Source organism: Leptonychotes weddellii, chromosome 2 (genome assembly GCF_054177405.1).
Source record: "Leptonychotes weddellii isolate Sample4059 chromosome 2, ASM5417740v2, whole genome shotgun sequence".
Lineage (NCBI taxonomy): Eukaryota > Metazoa > Chordata > Mammalia > Carnivora > Phocidae > Leptonychotes > Leptonychotes weddellii.
The window spans coordinates 11823925-11850592 of NC_138370.1; the positions used below are offsets into that span (position 1 = coordinate 11823925).

At 39.9% G+C, this 26668-nt stretch overlaps 1 protein-coding gene across 4 annotated transcripts in view; it reads left to right on the top strand.

Annotated features, from left to right (window-relative positions):
- Positions 1-25616, top strand: part of TRAPPC11 (trafficking protein particle complex subunit 11) — a 46396-nt gene extending 20780 nt beyond the window's left edge. For all 4 annotated transcript variants that reach the window (XM_081807396.1, XM_081807383.1, XM_031036150.2 and 1 more), the window contains 12 exons: positions 3143-3298; positions 4679-4866; positions 4983-5131; positions 5318-5439; positions 5964-6083; positions 9735-9800; positions 9910-10066; positions 14351-14462; positions 17425-17516; positions 18588-18721; positions 20556-20723; positions 24619-25616. In XM_081807396.1, the coding sequence (XP_081663522.1) occupies positions 3143-3298; positions 4679-4866; positions 4983-5131; positions 5318-5439; positions 5964-6083; positions 9735-9800; positions 9910-10066; positions 14351-14462; positions 17425-17516; positions 18588-18721; positions 20556-20723; positions 24619-24663 (1509 nt within the window). In that variant the 3' untranslated portion in view covers positions 24664-25616. The remainder of the gene's footprint in view (positions 1-3142; positions 3299-4678; positions 4867-4982; positions 5132-5317; positions 5440-5963; positions 6084-9734; positions 9801-9909; positions 10067-14350; positions 14463-17424; positions 17517-18587; positions 18722-20555; positions 20724-24618) is intronic.
- The last annotated feature ends 1052 nt before the right edge of the window (positions 25617-26668 follow it).

Here is a 26668-nt window from a genome sequence, read left to right on the forward strand (position 1 = left end):
GGAATAAATGGATATAAAATGAAAAGTGTGTGCCCTCCGATTTCATTACCTGGAAGTCATCACTATTAACTTCCTGAGCAGTTGCGACGTTTTCTGTGTATGCACATAGAAGCACCTTTTTCTTTCTGCGGAACTGGGATTATATACATCTGTACATTTCTTTCATGTATTAGAGTGTTGTCAAGTACTTGATTACATTCCAGATATTTCAGTTACAAGCTTATTTCAGAGATAATTATCTTCTGGTCACCCAGAAAGTATATTGAGCCGTTAACCAGCAAGCATTTAACCAGCAAGTATTCTCAGCATCGTGGTGAACCTCAAAGCATTTAGCATATGTCAGCCCCATTGAAATGGAAGCATTCTGGGGGCAGGGACCAGGACTGACCCACAAATTGCCCTAGTAGGTAGTGAGGACTAAGTTATATGATAGCTAGAAATACAGTTAGAGTAGGCATGCCAAAGAAAAGGGAGGAGGTTTCCAGGATAAAGAGGAAATGAAGATACTGTAAAGCGATGAAAAAGGAGGAACATGTTTGGCAAGAGGAAATGCCCAACGGAAGCAGAAGTGTACATTCTGGGTTTGTGGGTGGCGGGGACCCAGCCTCCCAAGAGCAGAGAGGCTGTGAGCCGGGCCAGGGGGACATGAGGCTGCGTGGCTTGAAGGAGCTTGAAGAGTTCAGCAGGGATCGGCTAGTAGGAGAAGTATTTGAAGATTTATTTATCCATTCATTTATTCATGTTCTATTTATTGGATGGTGGTAAAGAAAGAGCTTTACTTATCTTAATTGTTTTTTTGGTTTTTTTTTTTTGACTCTTCACAACTGAGAAATAACCCTGGAATAGGATCGGTTCAATGAACCAGGGTCACCTGAAGATCAGTGTGTTTTATTCAACTTTGAACCATTACCCGATGATTCCTTTTGATTAGTTTGAAAGTTTTAAAGCAAGAGCATGATATTTAGAATTTAAGAAACTTTATTCCAGTGATGAAATAGAGTGAAAGAAATGCTCTTTTGGAAACCAACCGGAGCCTCTTTATGTGAACCCAAGTACTAAAGTGTGACGATTTGCATTAGGATGGTGGTGGTGGCAATGGAAAGAAAGGGCTACAAGAGGCATTTACAAATAGAGAAGTCTGGATTGCTGAGTGTTGGTTGTAGAAGATAAAGAAGGGGGATAGGATGAATAAAGGACCGCCCTCCCTCCCCCCACCAATAACTACTTGTTTATTTTATAGTGTACCTACAACTTGATGATTTGAAACATACATATATTGCAAAATGGTGATCACAGTACGGTTCCTTAATATCCATCACCTCACATAATTACCTTTTTTTTGTGGTGGGAACATGTAGGATCTACTCTCTTAGCAACTTTTGAGTATATAATACAGTTTGATTAATTATAGTTGCATGCTGCACATTAGATCCCCAGAGTTTTTTTGTCTCATAACTGCAAGTTTGTGTCCTTGGCTCAGCATCTCCCATTTTCCCCACCCCTTGGCATCCACCATTTTACTGTTTCTATGGGTTATAGATTCCACACGTAAGTGAGATCACTCAGTAGTATGACAGGGGATTTTGTACGTGATGTTACTTCTTCTTGGATTGGTCGTCCCTCTTCTTACAATTCCTTCTCATGTTTTATGCCCTTAAAAGCCTCACTTCCTCAGGGACACCTTCCCTGCCTACCTCATCGATTTTCTTAGCCATAACCCACCATAGTACTTATCACAGCTGTGCTTTCACTTTGTATGGTTTTTTGGTAAATTATTTTCTTTATTAAAATATAAGCTCTCCTAGGACAGATAATTTTTTTTTGCTCAACTATGAAATTTTTTTGGGAAATATTTTAAATCTGGAATTAGCGGATAAATAGATTCTTTTTTTACTTTTCTTATATCCTACTATCCCATTTCTTTCTCCCCTCTTTTCTTAACAACTTCTATAATTAAAAACTAATTTAAAATGTTAATATAAAATGTAAAGCAATTAGTTTTTAAAGTTAGATTATATTCTGCATATGTGTTATTTGAAATCCAAGATACAAATCATAAGAAAAAAAGTAGTACTTAGGTTTCAGAAGCATGGAATAGAAATGAAAATTAGAGGGAAAGTATTAAACTTAACTAATAAGAATTTTCTGTGAAGATAATTCATTTGCTAGGATAGAAGGTGGCTCTTGGAAAGTCCTTGAATGGATGAAAATGGTGATTGCCTAGATGTACACAGGAAGGATGTCTCCCTTTATTCATCTGTAAGGAATGTGCCCTTCTGGGATGGTAGATGTACATCCAGTTTGGGACATGCTAAATTTGAGTGGTAGTGGAATTCTCCTCTAGACAGTTGTGGATATGAACTTTCAGCCAAGGAAATAGGACAGAATTAGTTTTTTTTTTTTTTAAAGATTTTATTTATTTATTTGAGAGAGAGAATGAGAGACAGAGAGCACGAGAGGGAAGAGGGTCAGAGGGAGAAGCAGACCCCCCGCCGAGCAGGGAGCCCGATGCGGGACTCGATCCCTGGACTCCAGGATCATGACCTGAGCCGAAGGCAGTCGCTTAACCAACTGAGCCACCCAGGCGCCCAGAATTAGTTTTTAATGTGGGAAATATTAGCATAGAGGTGTGGAATACATAGAAATGAACAAACTTTGCAATGAAATGAACATAAAGGGAAAAGAACTGAAAGCCAAGGAATGAAGCCCGTGGAGCCTCTGAATTAAGGGGACAAGAAGAAGAAAAAAAAGATCTTTGAGGGAAAAACAGGAAGTAGTCAGGAAGGATGATATTTTAGGGTCACAGAAGCCAAGTAAAAAGAAAGCCCTTTAAGAAAAGGGGATGATAGACAGTAGCATCCAATGAAACAAAGAGTAAATCTTTGTTTCTCCCCAGGAAAGGGATGTGTAAATGTTTGCAGACATCAGCTTGTACACGGTGAACTGTCTTTACCTTGTGGTAGCTCGGAGAGGATGAGCTTCCATTGGGCATAAGTTACTTCTCATTAATCACCCTTCATGAGGCTTTAGTTTTCAAGCAGTTAAACTTACCTCACTCCAAATCATTTGGTGTTCAGTGTCAGCAAAGCATACGACATTTGATGTTTATAAACTGTGACCCTTGCTCTGACCTCTTTTACAGGAGTATAACCAGTTCTGTGTAATCGAAGAAGCAACCAAAGCAAGTGAAGTTTTAGAAAATTTGACTCAGGGAAAGATGTGCTTAGTTCCTGGTAAAACAAGGAAGTTTTTATTTAAATTTGTTGCAAAAACTGAAGACGTGGGAAAGAAAATTGAGGTTAGTTATGAAATTTGTTTAAAACATACTTTAAGTGACAAAAGTATATGTGTATGTCAGAAAAAATTTCAGATAGTACACAAGTTTGTTGAGTAAAAAATTAACATCATCCACTTGGACTTCGCAAGGGCAGTCATGGTTTGGTGGGTTTTCTTTTATTGAGACTAATCTATACATAATATTCTATCGTTGATTTTTTTCACTTACCAGTGGACATTAGGCATCATTTCCTGTTAGTACATAAGACCAACCTCATTTTTGATGGCTACATAATCAGTTAAAGACTTTTAAACAAAATATATATATTAAGTACTGTAGCAATTATATTTTGTATAATATGACATAATTCAGGCTAGAGAGCTATATCATTTTGATGTTTAAACATTTCTGATTGCATTTTTTTAAAGAAAAAAATGAAGACGTATATATTTTAAAGGATTCATTTAATATTCATAATTAAAATCCTTTTTAGAAATATATGGTGAAAATACTATTTTTATTGAGCATAAACTCTGAACCAAACTACATGGGTTTAAATTCCGCCTCTCCAGCTTACTAGCGTGTGGCCCTGGCCAGTTACTTGACCTCTTTGTATCTCAGTTTACTCATCTGTAAAGTGGGGATAATAATGGTACCTACCTCTTAGTGTTTCGTGAGGATTAAATCAGTTAGTTGATGTAAATTGCTTGGAATAGTGATTAATACATAGTAAGCTTTCATTAAGTGCTTGTTTTCTATGGCTTGAAAACCATGGTGATATTTGGCTGATCTAAACTTAGGACCATTTCTAAGATAGAAACTTAAGACTGTACTACCAGTATTCCCATAACACTTTCTGTGAACCTGTCCATTTTATTATTAACCAAAATCCAGAGTTTTTTGCTTATTCACTAAAAAAAAAAATTCTTTATGATTTTGACTAAATCCCTAATTACATATTTTATTTTTGCAAGGTACCTAAGGAAGCTTACCAGATGGAAATCATAATTAATAACACTATTTTGAGTACATTTGTTAATGGATTTAGTTGAAAGGGACATTTATTCAGTTAATAATACTATAGATGTCTTTGGGAAAAGTACGTTTGGAATTAGGAATTAGGTTATGAGTATGCTAATGGTCATCAAACCATTGATGTATTTCACTCAGCAACCACTAACTGAGCATCTTTTACGTCAGGTTCTTATCTCCGTTTAAAGGTGAACCTAGTCAGTGTCACAGCTAATAGATGACCAGGACAACTGTCCCAGCAGGTGTTCTGACCTCATCACCCTGTGGGTCTCTAGAGGAACTCGACAGACCAGCAGTCACTATGTCATTTGTCGTGAGGGGATGGTGGCAAGTATGAGGTGGCATTTCTCACAGCCCTCCATCTTTCAGATTACTTCGGTAGATCTGGTTCTGGGCCACGAGACGGGAAGATGTGTGGTTTTAAATTGGCAAGGAGGAGGAGGGGACGCCGCTTCCTCCCAAGAAGCCTTGCAGGCCTCGCGTTCTTTCAAAAGACGGCCAAAGCTCCCTGACAATGAACTTCACTGGGACAGCATAGTCATTCAGGCAAGCACAATGTACGTCCACCTCGCTAGGCAGATCATGGAAGCCCATCTTGTTTCTTCTAAATACTTTGAATAACTTGTTTTCTTAAGAATCGGTTACTCAGCTAAGGTTTTTTTTTCCCCCAAAGGATCATCTCCAGAGTTCCAAACATTTCTGTGCATCTGCGACATGACCCTCCTGCCCTGACCAATGAAATGTATTGTTTGGTTGTGACCGTTGAGTCCCACGAGAAGACCCGAATCAGAGACGTGAAGCTCACCGCTGGTTTAAAACCCGGTAAACATTCCTTTTTAAAAACTGGTCAGTGTTCATTCAACATAAAATAAATATCAGTGGTGTCAACTACAGGAAGTGTATTTAAAATATGGTTATGAAGTAGTTATGAAATGGTCTGTGCAGTATGAATTGTTAGGATAAAGTTTGAATTCTCTGTATTTAAAACACCGATATTAACACTTTTAGGACAGGATGCCAATTTAACTCAGAAAACGCACGTGTCTCTTCATGGAACAGAACTGTGTGATGAGTCCTACCCGGCTTTACTCACTGACATTCCTGTGGGAGACTTACATCCGGGGGAACAGGTGAACCTTGGTCAACTACGATGGGAGAGGAAATCAACTAGATTGCAGTTTTAAATATGTAGTGAGTCTTAGATAGTTCTAGAGCATTTTAACAGCATATCCTGAGACTAAAAATGGGATTTAACTAATGCACATTTTATACACATTTTACGTATTTAAATGTGTAAAATGTTGTAAGCAGTTTTTATACGAGTGATTTTAGAGCAAATGACCCTAATATGGAGAACTAGTTGCCTTGATAAAATACCTAAATAACATTAAGTGTGTAATTTAGTGGAATAACCCCTCAGGCAGCTTTTATTTCCAAACTAAACACAAACAATCTTGGGAAGTTGCCAGTGATAGTAAGAACAGGTGGAATAGTAATGATCCCACTCTTATACTGAGGCAGGAACAGCCTGTAAAAAGTGTTCAAGAATTTAGTCAGTTGGTACAATAAACTTTTAAAAGGTGGGGAACGTTATCCTAGAGTATATGTCAGGAGGAAATCTCTGAATTATTGAAGTACTTTTATTTTGTTACAGCTGGAAAAAATGTTATACGTTCGCTGTGGAACAGTGGGTTCAAGAATGTTTCTCGTGTATGTTTCTTACCTGATCAATACAACTATTGAAGACAAAGAAATTGTTTGCAAGTGTCACAAGGTAGAACTTTTCATAGCTACTTCAGGAAGGATCCTGGGTGGAGTGTTCCCTATTTTGTGTTTCTTAGTTTACCTGTAACAAGATGAGCAGCTTAGGTGCTTGTAATCTATAACAATTTTTTTTTTTTAATTTACAAATTTTAATTAAACATTTCTTGTGTTTTTTTCAATCATTTATAACATTATAAATGATATACTATGGCTGTCATTGCTCAAACTTCAGAAAATTGGCCTCCATGGCTTTTCGTATGGTCAGGGGATTTGGGATCTTTTGCAAAAAGTTTGAGACTCTAAACCTATATGTTTCCTTATAAACTCACACATTGGACAAAATCTGTAAGTTATACACTGAAGATTTTGGAGGATGGGAGGTCTCCCTTTATGAAATCTTTGTTCTGTTAGAAAGGACTATGGAAATTGTTGCTGCTAAGTCCAGACAGAGGGTAGGAATAAGGCCAGCGTGGTCATAGTCGGCCACTTGGAGGCCACTGCTGTCACCTCGTTGGTGTATTTTCTGTTGGTCTCTTCTCTATTTACAGCGGTTTGGGGGAGCCATGTTTTTATCTAGATTTAACCATATGGTCTGTAATTGCTTGTATTTTCTTTTAGTAAAGGAAAATCACGATATCGACTGTCTTGTTAGTTTTACCTGTGTTGTTTTGGCCTGTTCTCGGGAAGTGGGCCCTCAGCCAGCAGAGGAGAAGGCCAGTCAGTTTGGCCATTTGTAGGAAGGTTATAGCGCAGATTCTGGGCCATCGGCTGTTTCGTGAGTCCGTGAGAGGCAACCCCATCCTAAGAGAGTTAGAAGGATGTCCCAAGTGGAAGGAGGGAAGGCATTGAATATATCAAAGACTTCACCTAGCCCGATGCACTGGAATGAATCCTGGGGGGCGGAGGAGGAGGTGAGAGTGCCAGTCTCAGCGTGGCCTCCTAACCTGGTGCTCAGGCTAGCCACGGAAACCTCTGGCCTCCATTTCCTCATCTCCAAAACAAGAACAGTACTGTTCTGTGCAGCTTTGGAGTCCTCAGCCTCGGATGTCATTTCTACTTCGGATAATGAAGCTTCTAGTAGACTTGGAACATACCTTTTTAAAATAATTGTCTGCTCTGTAGTAATGATCCCGGAATCACACTACAGTGGTGTGCAGTGCTCTCTTCTCCTCAGGACGTGATATTACTGAGGTGCATGCCGCTTGTTCTTAATCCCCTTCCCCTATTTCTGTCGTCCCCGCACCGCCCTCCCTTCTGGTAACCAGCAGTATGTTCTCTATAGTTAAGAGTCTTTTGGCTTGTCTCTTCCTTTCTTCATTTGTTTGGTTTCTTAAATTCCACACATGAGTGAAATCATATGGTATTTGTCTTTCTCTGACTGACTTATTTCACCTACCATCACACTCTCTCGCTCCGTCCGTGTCATTGCAAATGGCAAGATTTCATGCTTTTTGATGACTTTATAATAGTGTGCCACCGTGTGGGTGTAGCTGTACCTCTCATCTTTTTTATCCATTCATCTGTTGATGGACATTTGGTTTGCTTCCACAATTTGGCTATTGTAAATAATGCAGTAAACCTAGGGATGCATATATCCTTTTGAATTCGTGTTTTCGTATTCTTTGGGTACATACTCAGTAGTGGAATTACTGGATCGCACGGTAATTCAATTTTTAATTTTTTGAGGAACCTCCATGCTGTTGTCCACAGAAAATGTCATCTGCCCATTTTTTTAATTGGATTATTTGATTTTTTTTTTGGTGTTAGGTTGTGTAAGTACTTTATATATTTTGGATACTAACCCTTTATTGGATATGTCATTTGCAGACATTTTTCTCCTATTCAGTAGGTTGTCTTTTAGTTTTTTAAAGAAGCTATTTATTCTTCTATCAGCCAGTCCATTCCCAAGGTAAGCTTTTAAGGGACACTAATTCTGAGGGACAGAAATAGATGTTGCACAAAAGAATGAATTGGTCAAATATGTTCGGTTAAAAGGTATTAAACAGATATTTGGACTTCAGGGCTTAGCACAGCATTGAATTTGCTAATGTGTGTTGAGAATTTCACAAAAGGCTGTGGTGGTTATCTTTCAAAATCATTTTACTAAGAAGCGCTTTTCTCATGGAATGTCTGTCTTACAGGTCCTAGTGTTACTTGCAAGACATTTTGGAAATTTAAATGTAATTTCTTTTCCCTTCACTGGATTAAATCTCATTTTTACCTGCATGTGTGTCTGCTTCGTAGGCCATGTGGAAATTTAAAGTAGGCCACATCGAAGCTACTCATTGAGTTGCTTCTTCATTTCCATATATCTTTTCGGTGGGGGAATATTGAGGCCCTAGGCTTTAGATCATGGAACCCCTGCATCCGTTTTCAACCATCAATATCCTACTTACTGCACGTTCTTAAAAAGTTAGCTTGACGGTATTGAGAGGAAATATTTGAAGCATATAATAATAATAAACATGGTTTAGGCATTCCACTGGTCCTGCATATGCATCGTCTCACTTCATTGTCAACAGCCCTGTGAGGATCATGGAGCTGAGACTCAGAGACCATGTCCCCTCCCCACGGTCACCTCACTGTGCCCAGAGTCCTCAGGGTTCTAAGTATGTGTCCTCAAGGATTAAAACCCACATCTACCTGGCATTTGTACAGCCTTGAGTTTTTAATCAACGTGACTTTTTTTTTTTTAAAGGGTTCTCACCAATGGGATGGGTGGTTTGGTTCCAAAGCCATAGTAACCCCATTGTTTAGTGAATAGACTCAGGGAAGAGACGTAGCACCGTTGGTTAAGAGTACAAGCTTGAGGGTGAAATCTGCCTTTGTCACTTACTAGCTATGTGTGACCACTTCATCTTAAAATGATGAGTATAGGGGCGCTTGGGTGGCTCAGTCAGTTAAGCGTCTGCCTTCGGCTCAGGTCGTGATCTCAGGGTCCTGGGATCGAGTCTCGTGTCGGGCTCCCTGCTCAGCGGGGAGTCTGCTTCTCCTTCTCCCTCTGCCCTGTCCCCCCCGACCACTGCGTGTGTGCACATGCCCGTGTGCGCGCCCCCGCACACGCGTGCGAGCTCTCTTTTCCTCTCTCTCAAATAAATAAATGAAGTCTTAAATCCTTAAAAAAAATGGCAAGTATAATGGCATCTTTCCTTGAGTTATTACGAACATTACGTAATGCTTGTATAGTGATTACAGCACTGTCACATTTTATTATTGTTACTATCATTATTATTAGTCATCTTGTGTTGAGTCAAGGCAAAGAACTTAGACAAAAAGAAGACTCAGATTCTAGGCTTTGCGCCGCTAGCTTTGTGGGCTGAGGCCAATCATTTAACCTTCCTTAACCTCTGGTTCCTCTTCTGTAAAATGGTGACAGTGCCTGTCTTGCTCACTTGTACTAGATCCTGAGATAATTAATGTGTTAGAAAGCACTTTGCCATGTGAACTGTTACAAAACCATTAGATAATTTATTAGAAATAGCGGTCTGGTCTCTACATAGGTTTTTACAAATACTATCTGAGGGGAAGATCCTAGTTTCTTAATATATAAATTGGGATTATTTATTATCAGTTACAGATTGTGTCTTATACACCTTCTATTTTTAAAACTATTTTTAAGTTTAGAAAAGCCATTGAATGTGCCCTTTAAATTTTCTTGCAGGATGAAACTGTAACTATAGAAACTGTCTTTCCATTTGATGTTGCGGTTAAATTTGTCTCTACAAAGGTATGTTCCTGTGAAGCATTTTGGAAATCATTTCAGTTATAGAAATTAACAGAAAAAGAAAATGGATTACTGTAGTTCCAGACAGACCTTTTGTCTTCATTTGTGACAGTTTGAACACCTGGAAAGGGTCTATGCAGACATCCCCTTTCTATTGATGACCGACCTTTTAAGTGCCTCACCTTGGGCCCTCACTATTGTATCCAGTGAGCTCCAGCTTGCTCCTTCTATGACTCCTGTGGATCAGCTAGAGTCCCAAGTGGACAAAGGTGAGAATGTGGATCATCCCACTTAATTAGAAGACAGATGTGTGTGTGTGTGTGTGTGTGTGTGTGTGTGTGTGTGTAGGTTACCAGTGTAAGAGTTAGCTTTTTGCTAAGGGACGGTAATTGAGACTGACCCTCACTAAAGTGAATAAATTTAGAATTAAGGTAGAATTAGTATCACTTACAGTTTGCTTGAGTATACCTTATTTTAAAAGATAAGATTTTTGCTACTATAAGGAAGTTACTCTTTGAAAAATGTACTTGACAATAAAATATTTTTTCATATTTGGATTTTTTATAGATTATTTTTTTCTTATTAATTTTTAATTATTTACTATTATGTATAACTTGAAATGGTAAAAGATGATTATTGAAAAAACTTGGGGGAAATATAAAAGAGTAGACAATACGTTTTCTAAATCAACTAAAACAGTATAGAGAAGAGATTTAAACCCAGGATATTACTTTTCCAGTGCATCATACTTTGGGCTTGTATACTTCTTGAGCTGTTAGGGAGAAAAAAAATGAGTTTGAATGTTAACCCAAGCAAAATTGTGCTCAGCTATATTATTAGGGTAAATATTATATGCAAAAAAATCATGATATACTCTTAAAACCAAATGAGTCATTTGCTCTATTTGTTTATCTATCTACTACTGGACTTCAGTGTTACAAGTCATATAGTTGATTTGCAATACAGATTAAAATTAGCTGAGTAGTTTTAGAATTCCAGTGTATTTTTTTGCATCTGGCCTATAAATAAGTTTTAATATCTATCAATAAATAATCAGCAGATATTTATCGAGTTCACTGTATGGCACCATGCTAGGTTCTTAAGACACCAAAAGAGCAAGCAGGCTTTATAGTCACTTATGTGCATTTTAGGAAAGTCATCATAAAGGAGGATAGGTAAAATAGGTAGGCAAACAGACAGATAGATAAAATCAAACATGTCCCTAAACCTCTCTGTTTAAATGCTACAAATAGGTCCCACAGTCTGTGAAGTAATAATAATAAAAAACCCATTTTTGCTTTCAGAATGCCTTCATAAGTTTTGTTTTTCTGTCTTTGGAAACTTGGTTTTCTCCTGTGGTTTTGGAAGTCATTGCCTCTGGTTCTACTTTGTTTCTGTGTCCTCTTCTTCCTTTACTCCTCCCTGTGCCAACTTGGAACAATCACGAGATTTAGAGTCACACTGAACGAGATTCAGTTCTCAGTCCTACTGCTTGCTCTTTTGTTATGTTGGACTGTTCATTGGGTTTTATCATTTCTCAGAGTTAAAGAAGATCACGTGTATGAGATAGTCTGGATGAGATAATCTATATGAAAATCTCAGCCCAGTGCTTATCCTTACAGCTCAACACAAGCTAGTTATTTGTCCATTCTTTGCTGACTCCTTTTCTTGCCCCTTCAATGTTGGTCATTTCCAGGATCCTGACTTTGGCTCCCTTACTTTTTCTACAAGTCCTCACCTGCCACACAACCTTGGGCCGCCTGCATTCCGCGGTCCAGCTAGAGGAATCTGTGCGCGCTTGTTCCCAGCGAGGGCCCACGGACACAAACTAGATGCCCTCCATGCGTGCACATCCAGCCCAGCCCCACGTTCTGCCTTCTCCGTGTGTCTTGAATCCAGAGACTGTCACCATCTCTCATCTGGCCTTCAGGAATACCTCCTTAGCTGGTTTCCTCTTTGCCATTCTCTCCCCTACTCTGCCTTTCCTATTGCTGCCAGAGTTTGATTTCTCAAGAAACTATTCTGAGCGTGTTATTCCCACTTAAAAAGCTTCATGACATTCCAGATCTTTCCCAGCGTAGCTTCCCTTTCCAGCTTCTTCTGCACCACCCTCTCTTCTTCCCCTTCCTCTTTCCCAGACTTTGACCAAGCCAAACTTTACAGTCAGCAAACATTGCCTCCCTCTGGTTTTGAACATGGTAGTACCTTGGCCCAAAACCCTTTCCTTTTTCTTTCAAGCTGTCAAACTCTTGTGTGCTCTTCAGGACTCCTATAAGCTTTGACTTTTTGATCTTCCCAAGCAGGGCTAGGTCGTCTTCCTTCTTTACTCGCCGAGTATCTTGTACATGTGATAACACTTAACCGTTCTATCGTAATTATTTATTTGCAGTTATGGCACCTCCACTATGCTGTGTGCTCTTGAAGAGCTGGAGCCATGACGTCATCCTCTTTGTATTGCCAGCCTCGTAGTAGTTGGCATTTAATAAGTGTTTATTAAATTAATGAATAATGTCCACCTTGAATTTCCCATTACTAGTTTTCTATTGCTGCTGTAACAAATTACCAAGTTAGTGGCTTAAAACAACACAGATTTATCTGGAAGTTCTAGAGGTCAAAGGTCCTAAAATCAAGGTGTTGGCAGGGCTGCATTACTTCTGGGCTCTAGGGAAAATCCTTGCCTTTGCCCTTTCCAGCTTGCAGAGGCCAGTTGGATTCCTTGGCTCCCAGCTCCCTCCTCCATCTTCAAAACCAGCAGCGTAGCATCTTCCCATGTTTCTTTTCTCGCCCCCGCTTCCATTGTCCTCTTTTTCTCAGACTCCCTCTTGCCTCCCTCTTTCCCTCATAACCCTCGTGATTACATTGGACCCAACTGGGTAATCCAGTAAAATCTTCCTATTTTAAGATCCTTATCTTAATCACAGCCGTAAAGTCCTCTCTGCCAGGTTAGGCAACATTCTGGGAACTATGATGTGGATATCTTTGGGGAAGGGGGTAGAATGGCATTATTCTGTCTCCCACCTCTAAGAACACCGGAACTCATGCATTACAAAATTTATGTTTGACATATTAAAAATAACAACTTTACTAGGTCATAAAGTTGACCCTGATGTTAATTGTTAATAAAGGTTATATCATTTTGGTTAACTTCCTAGAATTAAGGAGGACTTGGTGGAGCAAGGTGGGGCAAGGGGGAGGCAATATGAATGTCCCAGGTTCTAAAAAAAAAAGGTATCTTAAGAGGTTTGAATTAGGGCGCCTGGGTGGCTCAGTTGGTTAAGCGACTGCCTTCGGCTCAGGTCATGATCCTGGAGTCCCAGGATCGAGTCCCGCATTGGGCTCCCTGCTCGGCAGGGAGTCTGCTTCTCCCTCTCCCCCTCCCCCCTCTCATGTGCTCTCTCTCATTCTCTCTGTCTCAAATAAATAAATAAAATCTTTAAAAAAAAAAAAAGGTTTGAATTAATGTGTGTGGTTTTTTTTTTTTTAATATTTTATTTATTTATTTGACAGACAGCGAGAGCCAGGAACACAAGCAGGGGGAGTGGGAGAAGGAGAAGCAGGCTTCCCGCTGAGCAGGGAGCCAGATGCGGGGCTCGATCCTAGGACCCTGGGATCATGACCTAAGCCGAAGGCAGAGGCTTAACGACTGAGCCACCCAGGCGCCCCTAATGTGTGTTTTATTTATTGGGCTACAGTATCATTTCCTAGGCCTTTAAAATTATTTAAAAGTAGTTAATTAAAGTAGAAATTGGCCCAGCTTTTTTCCCTTTCTACCCACAACATAACTATTAATTTCTCACAGCCTTCTTCATTGGAGAACCATAAAAACAATTAGTTAATATTTAAAGACTTTGTTATTATTGTTTGAAAGTTTCACTCACAGATGTGCTAACTTCGGCCCTCCATGGGCCCTGTTGCTGGCTTGCATTAAAAGAGGAGCCCCCCCAGGCTGCGAAGGGCTGACAGGCAGGGAGACCTCGGGTCAGATGAGCTTTTGTCTTGTCATCAGGAGTTTAGGCTAAATTTGGCAAGAGGACAGCATCCTTGTGTAAGAGGTAAATAACCAAATTAGGCAATAACGAGGCACCATGTAAGGTGTTTCCATTTGATGGTGTCAGTAATGTGCATATGTCAGAGAAAGCCCGAGTTGGCTGGAATGACATTTTGAGTACCTTAAGGGTTGACTAAGCAAAAATTTCTTTTTCCCTACCGTGAAATGTTTTCTTTGGAGACATGAAATAATGGGGAGAAAGAAAAATAATCACCAAATAGTATTATCCTGACTCTAAACTTTTCCTTTTCATTAGTTCCCATAGGAACTTGTCACAGACCTACAGCTGCTTCGCCTCTTTTTATTATAACGGAATATTGAGGACCTGGACAGGGACTTTGTGACCTTGAAAAAGTCATTTAACATCTCTGAGCCTTAGCATTTAAGTCTCTATAAATAATGTATAACTGATAAAGTATTCTTTTTTTGTTCCACTACCGGAGGTAAAACTCTCCTTTCATAGGGAAAATCCTTGCATACGGATTATAAATACTATTTCTTGTAGTTGTTTTACAGACTGGAGAGAGTGCTAGTGAATGCTTTTGTCTTCGGTGCCCATCTGTTGGAAATGTTGAAGGTGGAGTAGCAACTGGGCATTATATTATCTCCTGGAAGAGGTAAATTATATCAGCCCTGTCTTTTTTTCCTTGTATGTGCTATTCTCATGCCTTTATTATTTGTCATTGTCATTTAATATTTGAAAGCTTCTTTCAGTCCTAGGGTGAAGACTAGAAGTCACGTGCTATCACTAACCATTTGTCAAAAACACAAAGATTAAAAAGGATCGTTAAACTTTCATTTGTATTTGTCACAATTTGTGACCTTATATACTGATGAAATTTTAGCCAAATGAATTCTTATAACAGGACCATTAAAAACATTAGGAAAAACTTCTCTTACTTGCAGTCAGTAGGATTGTTTACATAGAAAACCCAAGTGAGTCAACAAATTATTTGCATTATTAAGAGTTCCAGCAAGGTTGCTGGATATAACATTCAATATACAAAATCCAGTTGGCTTTCTACATCAGTAATAAACCTCCAGCAATGTACTTTTAAAATAGGTATCATTCAGATGACAACAATAATTATAAGGTAAGTAAGAGTGTATCAGATAGAAAACATGTGTCACCATTATGGAGAAAATTATAAAACTTTTAAAACATTAAAGGAAGTTCTTAAATAAATGGGGAAATACACAAAATGGTCTCGGGTAGGATTTGGATAGGTCTAATATTGTTTGTTCTATAGAACCAGTGCAGTTTCCTTCAAAATCCCAATAGCTTATTTTGGTTTGTTTTTGTAGAATCTGACACTCTTGATCATAAAGTTTCTATGGAAAGGCGAAACCTCAGAAATAGTCAAGATACTCCAGAAGAAAAGCTAGGCAAGGGTACTTGCTCTTGTAAATTCGCAGACTTACTGTAAAGCTACAGTAGTCGTTGCTATGGTATTGGCTTGGGGATTTGTAAATAAGCCAGTGGAAGAGAAGAGGGAGTCTAGAAATAGATCCACAGATCCACACATATGGAAATTATATTTTAGAGAGGTAACATTACAGAGCAGTGGGGAAAGGATGAACTGTTTTACAATTAGTGGTGAACAATTGGGTGTCCATTTGGGAAAAAATTGGATCTCTACAATGTATATAAAAATCACTTCCAGGTATCCTAAAGTTCTAATTGTGGAAAGCAAAACTTTATTACTTTTAGTAAAAAATAAGAGAATTGTTTAAGACTTTGGAATAGGGAGAGTTCCTTTAAACAAGACATAAATGTATAAGCCACTAAAATTGATGAATTTGATTTGTTACAATTAAATTTCTTAGTTCATTTAAAAATGCCATGTAGAAAGTGAAAAGACAAAATACAAATTGGGAAAAGCTATTTACAATATGTAAAACTGACAATGTATTAGAATTCATATCAAGAACTTCTACAAATCATAAGAAAAACAAGTCTCCTAACAGAAAGTTGAGCAAAATCTTGAGTATGCAGCGTAAGGGAAAGAGAAGAAGCCAATGGCTAGTAAACATAGGGAGAGAAGCTTGACCTCACTAGGAATCTGAGATTCCGATGTGCTCCCACTAATTTGGAAAAATAAAGATTTAACAATGCATGGTTTGTCAAAAGTTACTTTGGAAGACAATGCAGCAGGACCAGGTAAAATTGAAGATGTCTATACCCTATAGTCATAGAAAAGTCTTAAACATGCACACAAAGGATGTATGTAAGAACGTTCATAGCACCTCTGATTATCATAGTCAGCAGTTAGAAACTAAATATCCATCAACAGGAAAATGGATCAATCGTGGCATAGTCATACAATGGAATGTTGTGTTACCAGTGAAAATGAATTAACCAGAGCTACACCTGGTAACTTAATAGTAAGTGAACAAAGCAACTGCAGATATTCAGAATATGAACAAATTGCATGTATATAATATTGGAAAACATGTGAACCACTGTGTACTTCTTAGGGCTACATACATAATTTGGAAAAGTGTAAAGAAACGCATAGCAATGATAGATACCAAATTCAGGATAGTAGTTACTTCTGGGGAGTGCAAGCAGGAAGGGGTACGTGGGAAGATTCAGCTATATTGTTATGTTTTCTTAGGCTGGGAGGTAGATACGTGATATTTTATGTGTTATTTTCTTAGCATGACTCCCGGTTTTTTTCCCATAAATTTTAGAACAGTGGGTAAGATAATATTAAAAATGAGAACGGAAAAATAATGTAGTTTTGTTTTTAAAAAACTTTCTTTTCCCCACTTCTGAATTTACTCAGCATTGAAGTTCAGTTTAATTTATGTTTCTAGGAATTAAAGTGGTATTGTGAAGGCGCTGCTTAATGATCCCCTCATGCCACTGTAGTACCAGAGAGACGTATTTCTTAGTGATAAAGGGTTAGATGGGTTTTCCTGTTGCTTCTGCTGTATGATAACTTGCACAGAGTGTTGGCTGTTCTGCCTCTAGTTACAGACTCTCCCCAAGGGCTCTCCTTGGTCAGGTAGCAGCCAGCTGGCCCTGTAGTTCCCATTCTAACTGTAACAGAGGGAAAGATACTGACAGTTTCCTAGTGGTGCGCACTTTTTCGCGGTAGTGCTGGAATGGCACTGTGTTGATTGATTATAACGTAGTTTGAGTTCCTCGGTTTCTGCTGTGTACTTCTAGAGTCATTGTAGTGGTCCGCTTGCAAGTGGTCCCTGCTCAGCTGTGAGCCAGCTGCAGGGTGAGAAGGAGGTCTCTGTCACAGTGTCGGTCACCGCGCGGCCACCCACACCGAGAGCCTTTTGCTACCGAACGCTGTTCGGTGGTGCGCCCCCTGGCGTGCTCGCTTCACCCTCCGCCACTGGGGCCAAGCGGCAGCCGTGGGTTACGGCATTTGTGGATTGGAAACGTTCAAAACCACAAACGGGATTCCAAAAGCTTTTCACGAAGCAACTTCCATTAGTAAAGTTCTAGAGAATGTAGAAGTAGTTTCTGTTTCCTTTGGGACACGTTGGTGCACATACACATTTCCTGTTGTTAGCTTTTCGCGGGAAGCCTGCTTTGAAAGCTGCCCTTTTCTGCCGCAGGACCTCAGCCGTGGGGAGTGTCCCTGTCATCAGTACTGCCATCACTCTGCCACACGTGATCGTGGAAAACATTCCTCTCCACGTGAACGCAGGTAACGGCATCAGATTGTACTTGAGGAAAAGAATCCAGGAAGAATACCTATTTTAGCTTCTCAGGTTTAGAAAAGTGTATTGTCAAACATGCCCAGCATTTACAGAAGTAGATTCTGATCAGTCCTGTTCCATCTGTACCTCTACACACGCCTCCGACTCCCCTTATTTTAAAGCAGATCCCAGCTATTATTTCATCTGTAAATATTTCTGTCTGCATCTTTAATGTCAGTGGTTATTTTTCTAAACATAACACAATTCTGTTATCATCACTGACCCTCTCCCCTCTCATACTGTTTCTCCCTCTCGTTCTCAAATAACTAAATACATACATAAATAAAATCTTTAAAAATTAGGAATAATTTCTTAATATCATCAACTTCCAGTGTCGCAATTTCCCTGGTCGACTCTGAAGGTTCTTTAGATTGTTTTAAGGTCTCGCGTTGCAGCTGGTGGATGTCCCGTACTTTTGAAATCTATGCTCGGGAAGACCCCCCTCTCTACTCCATCACGTCCTTCACCACCACTGCCTGCCCCTCTTCCCTGCTGTTCATCTATTAAAGAAATGGAGTCGGGTGTCCTGTAGAGCCTCCCATAGTGTGGATTTTGCTGATGGCGTTGTAATCATTTTTGAGGGTCCCTGGGAGTTGGTGGTGGGATCTATAGTCTTGATCAGATTCAGGTTCAAGTTTTTGGCAAGAATACTTCATAGCTAATGGTGTGTGCTCCCATCAGGAGGCACGTGATGCCTATCATTCCTTCTTGAACCGTGATGGACATTTAGGGAAATGTTTTATAGACTTGAAAAATTCCTAAAATATAATTCACCTCCTGATAGCCACGATTCTTTCTAGGTCAATCAGCTTTAGAAGGAGACTTGATTCTTTTGGGCCTGTTTTATCATAGTCCCATGGGCTGTTGTCCAATCAAAGAATTTTCTTATTTAGCGAGAGTGAGTATTATCACTAATTTAAATGATCCTATGTCTACGGAATGAGATTCATTTACAAAAAGAACTCATAAATGGTGAACTCTTTTTTTAACCAAAAGAAATGTGGCCTCTTTCTCTGCAGATCTGCCATCATTTGGGCGTGTCAGAGAATCCTTACCTGTCAAGTATCACCTACAGAACAAGACTAACTTAGTTCAAGATGTAGAGATTTCTGTGGAGCCCAGTGATGCCTTCATGTTCTCAGGTCTTAAACAGGTATAGGTCATATCTCATTGGGTTGCTTATGTAGATAGAGAAGTGTGGCCAGGAAATGGAGAGCTATATATAAGTTTTTACAAACGAACTGATAAGGCTGATTGTGGTCCCTATTATTTTGATAGGAAATTTTTAGCCACTTTTAGTATATGTGCTGCCAAAGTGAGCACTTTTAGCCACTTTTAAAGATTAAGTATAGTTCATATAGAGGTGGATTAAGTGGGTAACCCTTTTCACATTGAGATCATACGTGTAAGTTCTTTCTTTTTATAAAACAAGAATTTACAAATCCTTGGACTGTAATAGGATTCCTGAAAATTTTAGATTTCCCTTTTATTACTACTGAGTGTATGTGTGTGTGTGTGAGTGTGTGTATTTGTGTCTTTTAACTGGAGGCCTAGAGGCCTTACTACCCATGTTAAAAGCCTGATTCTCTGGGGCGCCTGGCTGGGTCAGTCAGAAGAGCATGCATCTCTTGATCTTGGGGTCATGAGTTCAAGCCCCATGTTGGGTGTGGAGCCTACTTAGAAAAAAAAAAAAAGCCTGATTTCTCTTCTGAACGATCAGTGAACCTTTTTAGAGATTTTTGATCTTGCACAGAATTTACTCATCTTTGGCACAGTTAGACACGATTTTATATTTAAAATAAAAAATCGTTCAGGTGTTTTGATTCACTCATTCAAATCAGAGGTGGAAAAGTTCCTCACGTTTTTGAATGGAACATACACTTTCAGGCAAAACCATATTTCAGTGAGAATTCTGTCTTCTACTGTCAAAGTGGGTAACAGACACCACTCAATAGTCAGTAAATACTTTTCATCAACGAGGACATAACTAGAAGAACAAATGTGTCCTAATACTCAGAAGTGTCTACCCTGACTAGTCATCTGTGCTGTACATATTCTGAATGCTATGTTTGTTGTTAAATGTAAAATAGAATTATATATGAAACATACTGTAAGTCCATTCACTAATTTAAGTTTATAACATAGAATACATATCATATTAGCTATTACATATTGGTACACGACATATATTATCTTTGACACATGAACATACTATATGTACTCATTTGCAAATGAGGAAGCTTCTCTAGAGTGTCCTGATCTTTTTCACATATTGATTTATAAAAATATATGATGACAAACATCTTTTTTTCCCCTGACATCATTTACCTCGCCACAAAGATCCCCTAAAAGAAAACACCGGAGGGGCGCCTGAGTGGCTCAGTCGTTAAGCGTCTGCCTTCGGCTCACGTCATGGTCCCAGGGTCCTGGGATCGAGCCCCGCATCGGGCTCCCTGCTCTGCGGGGAGCCTGCTTCTCCCTCTCCCACTCCCTCTGCTTGTGTTCCCTCTTTCACTGGGTCTCTCTCTGTCAAATAAATAAAATCTTTAAAAAAAAAAAAAAGAAAAGAAAAAAAGAAAACACCGGAAACAACTAGTTTGTCTGATGTTGACGTAATGTATACAAAGATACCTTTCTACCAGTTATCTCATAACATACTGTGACTGTAAAAAATCTACCTGGTCTCAGACACAGAAAATCTTGATCCACGTCGTGTTCCCCTTTTTAAGCTGGTTCAAGTTGCCGTTTAGATCTTGGTAGAAATCACGCACATTTTTTTAATGCATTTATTATCTGTGTAGTCCCCGTGTCATACTGATTCAGCCCTGTATTTTAGAATCTGTCTGGAAGGTGGAATTAGGAGAGAGAACATTTCACCAGAAAGATTTGGGTGTCCAGTCACTTGTGAATAATTAAGGGGTGACACCGTGAAGATGCTGTAAGCGTGTACATTTGATTGTCTTTCTCTACAACTTGTTATGCTATAGATTCGATTACGGATCCTCCCTGGCACCGAACAGGAAATGTTATATAATTTCTACCCTCTGATGGCTGGATACCAGCAACTGCCGTCTCTCAACGTCAGCCTGCTTAGATTTCCTCACTTCACAAATCAACTGCTCAGGCGTTTTATACCTACCAGTATTTTTGTAAAGGTAAGGCTTAGAAATTGTCTGCTTTTTAAGTCTCCTGTCTTGAAAACAAACCAGAGGTATTTCTTTCACATAAGCTTCACTAAACAGTATTTTGAGACTGATAGCTTTGATTGTTCTGATATGAGTTTGGCAGTATTGCTGTTCCATTTCTGTAAAGTTGCTATTATTTCACAGAATCTAATTTTAAAGGTTTTCATTCCCTAAGGTGGATAATGATTTACCTTCGCAGGATCCTTTGACGTGTTTTTTCTTTGGCTTAGTAAAGTATGTTTTTACATTGTAGTTAGTTTGTAACTAGCTTTTAGTCAAAATGGATCAGCTTTCTAAACATGATCCTTGAATGTCCTAATTCTCTGTATAATACTGGACTGGGGCCTTTTCTGAAAATGATCCTGTGTCTGAAGCTGTACTCGGGTTGAATGTTTTGATGTTTTACACGGGGACCATGTCCAGGTTCCTGGGGTAAAGGAATGTGTAGGATGGTCATGGTCGGTGTGGGGGAGAGCGAACCGGGCTGCGCGGGAGGTTCATTCAGCACAGCGCTCACCTCCACTGAAGCTGTTCTCGCTGCCTAACATTAAGGCTTCCCTCCAGCTGGTTGTGGGTTCCTCTGACTCGGGTGTACGTGGATATATATGCGTCCTGTGCACCGTCTTCTGTTTTAACTTTATACTCACTTTTGGAAGGACATGTCACATTGCTTCCTCTTGCCTCTTTTGTGTCTGTCTTATTCAAGTTTGGAGGAACTGTCCCTTCTTTACATAATCTGGGATGGGGTAAATGATAAATTAGTCTGTGTTAATGTATCCTTTATAATCTTCCTAGCTTTTATCTTTCCATCTGCAAAACAATAATTTATTAACGTTTCCAAGCACCATACTTGTAAATTGTAAAAGAAAAATCTCATACTTACAGATCTCCTGTGTTTAAACAGTGGCTTTTTAAAAAGACTTATTTTTTTTTTAGAGCAGTTTTAGGTTCATAGTAAAATTGAGAGGAAAGTACAGAGATGTCCCACATAACCTCTGCCCACCCCAACAGCAGTTTATTTTTATTTTTTAATATTTTTAATTTTTAATTTTTATTTTTTTTAAAGATTTTATTTATTTATTTGAGAGAGAGAATGAGAGAGAGAGAGCATGAGAGAGGGGAGGGTCAGAGGGAGAAGCAGACTCCCTGCTGAGCAGGGAGCCCCATGTGGGACTCGATCCCGGGACTCCAGGATCATGACCTGAGCCGAAGGCAGTCGCTTAACCAACTGAGCCACCCAGGCGCCCAATATTTTTAATTTTTAATTTAATTTAATTTTTAAAATTTTTTAAAAAGATTCTATTTGTTAGAGAGAGAGTGCGTGCACACAAGCAGGGGGTGGGAGAAGGGCCAGAGGGAGAAGCAGACTCCCCGCTGAGCAGGGAGCCCAACTTGGGGCTCGATGGCTCGATCCTGGGATCATGACCTGAGCCGAAGGCAGACGCTTAACCCACTGAGCCACCCAGGCGCCCCAGCCGTGGCTTTTTAAACATTTCCACCTGTTCACATTCACAAGCCACGTCTGTTGCCGTTCCTCCTGTCATGTCTGAGGTCACCCTGCAGGGGAAAAGTCTTCAGACCCGGGTGGGGAGCAGTGGCGGCATGGGTGACCTTCTGAAGCGGGCTATTCCCAAATTCAGAAGTACAGCTTTAGTTAGCGTGGGAGTAGGTGTCCACAGAGACAGAGCTGCACAGACATCGCCTGTTTGAGACGTGAGAGGTGATCATTTTGGGGAATCAGGATTTCGGGTCCGCCGACGAATCTCTTTCATTCCTTTCCCTGTAGGGCTCGGTACACCCAACCTAATCCCAGCTCGCGCTAGTTCAGTCTTCTGACGTTCTTCCACAGTGAACCTCTTCTGGGTAGTGCTTAAATCCGTTAGGAAAGGTTCCAGGAAAATAAACATTTGTAAGTTTTAGCATAGCTTGCATGCCCTTTCCTAACTGCCATGCTCTTTTTTCTAAATACAAGTACTACCTTCTAGTAACTTGACTGCTGCCGAAAAAGTTGGCTGGGATCCTCAGAGCCGGCTCCTTTATCAGCTGGGAAATCTTAGAGTGACAGTTGTTTGACCTGTCACGCTAAGGACGGTGACTGAGGATTACCCTCTTCCCACTTAGTGAAGTCTTACTGACTCAAGTTGTACATCCCTTCACACCTTTACTAAACTCTAGAGCTGTGCTATTCCAGTACGATAGCCACTACTCATGTGAGCCCTACTGAGATGTAAATTACAATTAGTTAGAATTTAATTTAAGAGTTAGTTAGCTGCACTAGCCGCACTTGAAGTGCCCAGTAAATCAGTGTGACAGGTGGCTCCCATGTTGGACAGCACTAACTAGCGCTTTTCCATCATCACAGAAAGTTCTCTTGGACAGTGCTGCCCTACTTCAAGGCTGGATTAATATTTTTATTCCTTTGAAAAGTAGATTCCAGTTTTCTAATTGCATGATGTTCTTGTCTTCTGTCCCTGTTTGTAAAGCTGTGTTTGGTAAGGATATAATCAGGTTGAGCCATTACTCCGTTTCTTTTTTTTTTTTTTTAAGATTTTATCTTATTTATTAGAGAGCACAAGCAGGGAGAGGGGCAGAGGAAGAGGGAAAAGCAGACTCCCCGCTGAGCAGGGAGCCAGACGTGGGGCTCGGTCTCAGGACCCGGGGATCATGACCTGAGCCGAAGGCAGACGCTGAACCGACTGAGCCACGCAGGTGCCCCCATTATTCCGTTTCTGAAACTGAACACCCTCTATCAGTACTAAAGATTATGTGAAGTACAAAAGACCAAGCACCTGTTCTTTAGTTCATTCCGTTCCTGCCTTGAATGTCAGAGGCCTAACTTACACACGTATGCATGCATACACACACACACGTATATGTATGTACACACACATACACACTCACACACATACATGCGTAAAATGTACAGCAATACAACTGAAAGCAGGAGTGCTCCCTCCCTGTCTCAGGGAGTCTCACCCAAACCATTCTGCTTCAAGCCCAGCCAGTGGCTTTTGGTGATGATGTAACACTGTTCTATTTCATGTCCTGAATACCATCTCATGCTTTTCCCACAAAGGTCTGCTAATGTACATCTGCTTAGTAAGATTATTTGCAAGAATTTCATTTTTTCAGTTCCTTGATGACTCCCTGAGGTATTGCTAACCTGTCAGAAGTTTTACCCCTAAGCACAGTCACGATAACTTTTATTCATTCGTAGCCTTTACTCTTGTGATACAATGTTTTAAGTTTTTTTTCAGTGACCTTAGGGAAAGGGAAATTTTTGTTTTTATCTGCTGCTTCCATCCTTGTAGTGTTCATTGTTAGATATTCTAGTTCATTGTGAATTGCTCTTTCTTACAAACAGGAGATTGGGAGACCTTGAATCCCCAAGGAACTTGTCTATTAGCTCAGGTTTGTGGCCTTCTTCAAGCGTGGGATGCAGGAGGGCCCTGAGCAAGAGAGAAAAGAAAACTATCCCTGAAGCAGGAATGGCAAATGGGTTCCCTTTCACACGCTCCTGGCGCGCGATCAGTAGCTGCTCGGACCCAGGGTGGAGAGAATTAGAGACTAGTGTAAATGAGGCGGATTCAGCCAGTGGAGGCATGCGGTCGTCTGGCAGTGTCAGTGTCTGGGGGCAGAGGGGACAGGGGCAGCACCTTGGCCCTGCAGCTTGCCCCCCCACCCCCCAGGTTCAAGTGAAGCGAGAAGGTGGGGTGAAAGAAGGAGAGAAACAACTGTGATTTTGATACTTGTACACGTTTATTCCATTTTTATGAAACAGTTCCAAGAATTTCGAAATCTTTTCAATTAATAGAGCTTTTGTTGTTACTGTCTTATAAACCCATCTTGTTTCCCCTCTTTCAAGCCACAGGGCCGGCTCGTGGATGATAACTCTATTGCTGCCGCATGAAGTTCAAGACTGGCCCTCGGCTGTTCTTACAGAGAAGGTAGACGGAGCTATAGAAGTTTTTCATTGTGAACTGTAGCTTTGATCATGGTAAAAGTTAATCTTTTCTATTTTTTAATGGATGTTATACCAACTCTTCAGAGGAACTCATGCTTAAAATGTTAGGAAAATCTATCCTCTCTTGTAGTTTCACTAATAAATATTTGAAATCGCTCAGTGTGACACGGTAGGATGTCTGACCATTGTTATTGTTGGAAGTCGTTTTATGAATAGTAGGTTCTTAAAGTAAGTGATTCGCATGTGCAGCATCAGAGGAAAAGGGAGCCTCCCAAACAGGACTGGCCATGGGGAGGAAAGTGCACCTAAGCTGCCCCAGGGAAGTTCTGAATCCCAGTGTGTCGCTTTCAGAGTTGGCTGAACCGGAGATCAGCCCATCCTCGTACATTGAATTGAGTGCTCAGAATCCATGCATCCCAACTCGTAAGCAGTTGTGTGACTGATCCAGAAGATTTCCAGAAAGTTTTAATCAAAGCAATTTAATGTGTCTAAAAAAATCTCTGCTTAGTGTCAAAACATGTGAAAGAGGTTCAGTTTGCAGCCAAAACGTGGATCATTTATGAAGCAGGTTTGTATTTGTAAGTGTGTTGACAGATCTTCGTCTCTAAGAATCCAAGCTACAGGGAGGTGATTATAAGCTTAATTTCTTAAACTAAAAGTTTTGGAAAAGGATGCAAGTTCTAAATGAGAGCTTTTAGTTATATTGTGCTGTTTCAAAAGGAACTATTTAAAACTCTTGGAAATTCATGTAAATAAAAATCATATTGTGATAATTTTCTTCTGTTAAAATATCTTAATTTAAAGCTTACCGGATTTCATGGAAAATTTTATTATTTAAAAGTGTAGGAGTTGTAAAAAGGAAATAGTGATGTAAATAAATACGTTCTCTTTCAAGGACACTTATGTGTATCTTTCATTTATTTTGAACTTGTTTGATTTCAGCTTCACAAAGCCACTTTTACTAAGAATACTGTTGTATGAGGTCTAGGGAGAGCATAGGATTGGAAATTGGGAGATCTGCGTTCTAGAACAGGCTCTCCTAGCCTTCGGGGAGACTTGGACAGTGGAACGGGCTCTCCGTCTCAGGAGGACACAGGTTCCCTTCATTCTCGGCTTTTCAGGTAGAGACCACAGGAGCTTGTCTCCACAGTCAGATTGTCCAGGATCAGATCCCAGCTCTGCTGCTTGCTGGGGACGTGCTGTTCAAGTTGCCCACCCTCTGCATATCTCAGTCTTCTTGTCTGTAAGGTGTAGATAATGGTAATACCCGTCTCCTAGCCTTATTAGGAGGATAATAACAATACAGGAGAAGAGCTTGGGAACAGCGGCTGACCCACAGTAGTGCTCAATCAGGGACATCTGTATTATTATTATTATTATTATTATTATTATTATTATTATTAATGGGAAGGCTGAAAAGAATATGCCTGCATCTACTGGAGGTTCTGTGTTACCAGAATGTGTCAGTGTTTGTATAGTTGAGTACATACATGAGTACAGATATGTGTATATGTGTAAATGTCTAAAACTGAAACAAGATCATGAAATACTTACATATGCTCATATATTTTATATCCTCTTCTGTTTTGTTACAAGACATCCCTAGTGTAACCTACCAAACTGACTTCCTGACCCACTAATGGGATATAATCTGCAGCTTGAAAAATTCACAGGTTCCTTTGAATGTGAAGATGGTCTGGTGCAGGGCTTATGTAATAAAGAGCTCAGATGTTCACACTGCCATTGTCAAACACGAAGTAGGTGTTAGAATGAATCAATCACCGGCATGCACCTTAAAATTATTAGCATTGACGTCCGTGTGGTCTGTGTAACTCTGCTACTCTAAATACACCAAATAAACATCTCTGTGCTTTCCCTCGATCATCCTCAGAGTTGGCAATAGAACATCCCTTTCCCAACTGGGACTTCTCCCATATCATGAATTCTACTG